At 37.1% G+C, this 4341-nt stretch overlaps 1 protein-coding gene across 1 annotated transcript; it reads left to right on the top strand.

Annotated features, from left to right (window-relative positions):
• Positions 1–6: 6 nt before the first annotated feature.
• LOC107748846 (HLA class I histocompatibility antigen, Cw-3 alpha chain-like) lies at positions 7–2026 on the top strand (the record flags this gene model as incomplete). The annotated part of the gene is made up of 4 exons (XM_016563832.1): positions 7–55; positions 461–730; positions 1069–1374; positions 1941–2026. Coding segments are annotated over 4 exons (711 nt in total), but the record flags the coding sequence as incomplete, so codon positions are not given.
• Between the last annotated feature and the right edge of the window lie 2315 nt (positions 2027–4341).

Below are 4341 nucleotides of genomic sequence, written 5' to 3'. Positions count from 1 at the left end.
TGGTTCATATATCAGTTAAACACTCTGTCAAACTGCTCAGACTCACAGTGTTCTGGTGAGCTTCATGCTTTACTCATCAATTATCAGACAAATTATGCAATTGCATGTATTTGTGGTCACACTTTATTTTAAGGTCCAATTCTCGCTATTAACAAACCATTAACTACAACTTTTGCCAACAATTCTCGCTATTAACAAACCATTAACTACGACTTTTGCCAAAATAAACTCCTAATTTGCTGCTTATTAATAATTAGTAAGTTAGTTGTTAAGTGTAGGATTAGGGATGTAGAACATGGTCATGCAGAACATGTGATTTATAAGTACCAAGAAACAGCCAGTATGTTAATAATAGGCATACTAATAAGCACTAGTTAATACTGAGAATTGGTCCCTATAGTGTTACCGTATTTGTTTATGTACTGTAAGTTTCTCATGAGTGTTGTTCTGTAATGTCTAGAGCTCCATGTTCTTCAGAGAATAACTGGTTGTGAACTGGAGAAACTTCCTGATGGAACAGTGAAGAGTCTGACTGTCTTTGATGAATATGGATTTGACGGAGAGGATTTTATTGCCTTTAATTCTGACCCTCAGCAGTGGATTGATAAAAACCCCAAAGCTGAAGAAACTAAAAGGGAATGGGATCAGCAAACAGAACGAAACCAATTCCTGCAGCATTACCTCCAGACCTGCATGCACTGGATCTCCACATTTAACAACACTAAAAAGAGTATGTTTTAATCAGAGCAGTTTTTCACACAATAACTCAAGGAAGTTGTTTCTCGATACAGTTCTCCTATAAAATGTTTAAAAACTACACTTTTTCTCTACACTTCTTATTGTTCATCTGGATTGCAGGAGTTTGACTGTCACAGATTGCATGTCAGCTTACTAATTTATTAAATATCTACTAACTATCATGAAATAGAAAATTAAAAAGGCTCATACTGATTATATATTTCAAAACCTATACAGCTTGCTTTCTTCTGTTTTTTTTTTCTCACAGAGACAAAACCAAGGTTTTTATAAATGTTTGTTTGTTAATTGCATTATTATTTTCTTCTCCAGCTCCACCAGATGTTCATGTGTTTGTGAAGAAAGCTCCTGATCAAAGCAAGCTGGTTCTGAGCTGTCTGGCCACTGGTTTCTACCCCAGAGATATTGAGATGAACATCAGATTGGATGAAACTGTTCTTGAGAAACAAACATCATCTGGCATCAGACCAAATGCTGATGGATCCTTTCAGATGAGATCCAGTGTGAAGATTGATGCAAATCACAAAGGATCTTATGACTGTCTGGTCATTCACAGCAGTCTGACTCAGACACGACCGGTTTTAACAGTGTGGACTATAAATCACCAAACATTTAATGGTGAGTGATTATGATTAGAATATCCGTTATGCACTAATGCTGCTTCTGCAATTATAATGTGAAGATTAAATACAAATCACTAACTGTAGAAAGAGAAGTAGTGTTGATGTTTTTAATGTAATTAAAGGGGTCATGAAATGTATTTTCAGATGTTCATATTATGTCATATTTTATAAAAATGATCATTGTCCATCCTCAATTTCACTCTGTCACAAACGCTTCAATGTAAGATGTTTAAAAAAAAAAAAACTGGCAGCATTTGGAGAGTCTGTTGTGATATGAGATCAACAAACAAAACTACTCCTGTTTAATCACCCAGGCATTTTTAATATAGTTTGATCTTTTGGATCGATATTCTGCTGTTTCAGAAGGATCTAAACTGGAGAGATAGCTTTGAGGTTTTATTGTAAAGTAACCTCTCATCATATGTGTAAATATCAAGGACATTTTGATTCTCCATTTCATGAGCCCTTTAAATAATGTAGTGTAATTGGCACAAACAATTAAGGTTAAACTCTGTTCAACAATTTAAAAGTATTTATGATGCATTATTTTTTTTTCTTCAGCAGAACCTTTATGGTCTGTTATAGCAGGAATAGCAGCAGCCTTAGTTATATTTCTCCCTGTGATTGGTTGCTGCATCTACCAATAGAAAATCTCAAATGGTAAACTCTAAATATTAAATATGATCATTGCAGCATTAAATCTCTCTGTTTTTTAAAAATATTTTAAATATGTATGAACAGTTTGACAGTATATGATGGTAGAACTATGTGAGGTGATTGTTATGATGGTGACATTTTGATTATTTTCATTATTTGAATTTCATTTAATGACAGAGTACAAGTAAGATTATCTATAATATTTAGCAAACAAATGTGAAGTGTAGCATGCATAATTGCAGCTTGACATAAACATAGAACATGCATGGTATTTATGCACTCAAAATTAATTTTTATATTCTTTAGGATGTTTCCCAGCTCAGATGAGAAGTTACCCAAATAAATTGGAGTGATTGTACAGATCCTCAGTCCAGCGAGCGTGAGATTCTCGAACCATTTCAAAGCATTCAGATCACATCAGTGGTATGATCAAAAGTGCTCTTTTAAATGCCTGTTAATGTCAGGTGCACATGTAACGGAGGCCAGCGAGTAGGTGCTGTGCAGGTAAACCTCACTCCCCTGATCTCAAGAAACGCACTAGCGACTGATGCTAGAGGCTACAGTCTTTAGCCTCCTTGTTAGTGCGTCCGCCTCCCATGCTGGAGACCCACTCGGAGCGAGAGCGAGGTGGCAAAAAAATATTTGTTCCTGTTTGATACTGTGACTTGACTTGACTTGATCCTTAGCAGGACTCGACTTGACTTGCTTGAGGTGAGCCACTGACTTGACTTGACTTGCTTGATTTGTTTGTACTGTGACTTGAGACTTGCTTGAGACTTGATGGTAGGGACTTGAGACTTGCTTGAGACTTGAACATGTGTGACTTGCCCCCACCTCTGACACACATAGAACCTAAGTGATCGATGTTACAGTGTTACACTCTTTAATCAGGGCTGCATGTTAACCTTTTTTGCACACTGGTGCTACAGAGGTTGAAATTTGTGTAGCACGGGCCAAAAAGTTGTAGCACTGAAGTATAAAACGTCTGTTATCATGTCTGAAAACAAACACATGTGAAGGAGTTCATCGCCTAAACAGACACTGATGTTCCAAAGAGCACAAAAAATGCAAACCATCACAAAAATAGTTTTAAACAAAACAATCTGTTATGTACAAGCCAGGGGCGGATCTATCGGGGTAGCACGGGGTGGCAACTGCCACCCTAAGAAAAAGCTGTGCCACCCCACCTGCCACCACAGAATTATCACAGAATAAAATATAAATGTTAGCAGTGTTTCGTGTGCTACTTTTCAGCCGCGGCGATGACAAAAACACTTATTTTTATAACCATCACAAAAATTGTTTTAAACAAAACAATCTGTTATGTACAAGCCAGGGGCGGATCTACCGGGGTGGCAACTGCCACCCTAAGAAAAAGCTGTGCCACCACAGAATTATCACAGAATAAAATATAAATGTTAGCAGTGTTTCGTGTGCTACTTTTCAGCCGCGGCGATGACAAAAACACTTATTTTTATAAACTGTGCACGATGGTTGCACGCGCACGCAGAGTGCCAGTGAGGTCGGCTTCATTAACAAATGACTCTTATGAACCGGATCGTTTGAGTCAAAACCACAAATCGCGGCCCAGTTCACTAACAAATTGTTTTTACATTTGTTCATGAATCAGATAATTACTGCTTTTCAGGTAATTCAGAAGTCCTCTGAGAAATCTAATCCCGTCCGGATATGTCTGAGATTCATCGCGTAATTGTTTGGTTATCCGATTCTCCGACCGCTCGCTCCACTTTCATCATGAATATAAGCCGTAACAATAACATCAAATCAATAAGAAGATGCCGATCACAGAAACTAATAGCAGAGTTAGGTAAGAATCTAGTCGTATTGCAGTTTTCTCGATTGTTAATATAACTGATTTTATTTCATTCCATTAATTCAGTTTTATAAACAAAGACACATTTCTCAAAAAGTTTAACAATGAGTAAGTTAAACATTAGGTAGCAAAACTGATGACACACCAATCAGAATCTCTGCATGCTAACAACGGAGAGAGGAGAGAGCTGAGCCAATCATCTACAGGGGTTTTATACTTACACATACAGTATAATTACAGTACAGTACCAGTACATTAGATATTGGAAATGTAACAATTCTATATGTACAGTAAACTGTAGCACATGTTGTACCCCTTCAAGCGTGTGACTGTCAAATTTGAATTGTAGCCATTTTTATGTGTACTGCATTTTTGCAGAACTGAGAAATGACTGCCTAGAGATATAGCTAGTCTTGTGTCTGGAGACCGAGAAACTGCTATTGTACTGTATACTGTAATGAAATTTGGCAG

Source organism: Sinocyclocheilus rhinocerous, unplaced genomic scaffold (assembly GCF_001515625.1).
Source record: "Sinocyclocheilus rhinocerous isolate Xijiao unplaced genomic scaffold, SAMN03320098_v1.1 scaffold7553, whole genome shotgun sequence".
Taxonomy (NCBI): Eukaryota; Metazoa; Chordata; class Actinopteri; order Cypriniformes; family Cyprinidae; genus Sinocyclocheilus; species Sinocyclocheilus rhinocerous.
Note: the sequence above shows the minus strand (reverse complement) of the source record. Positions and strands in the feature narration are given on the sequence as shown.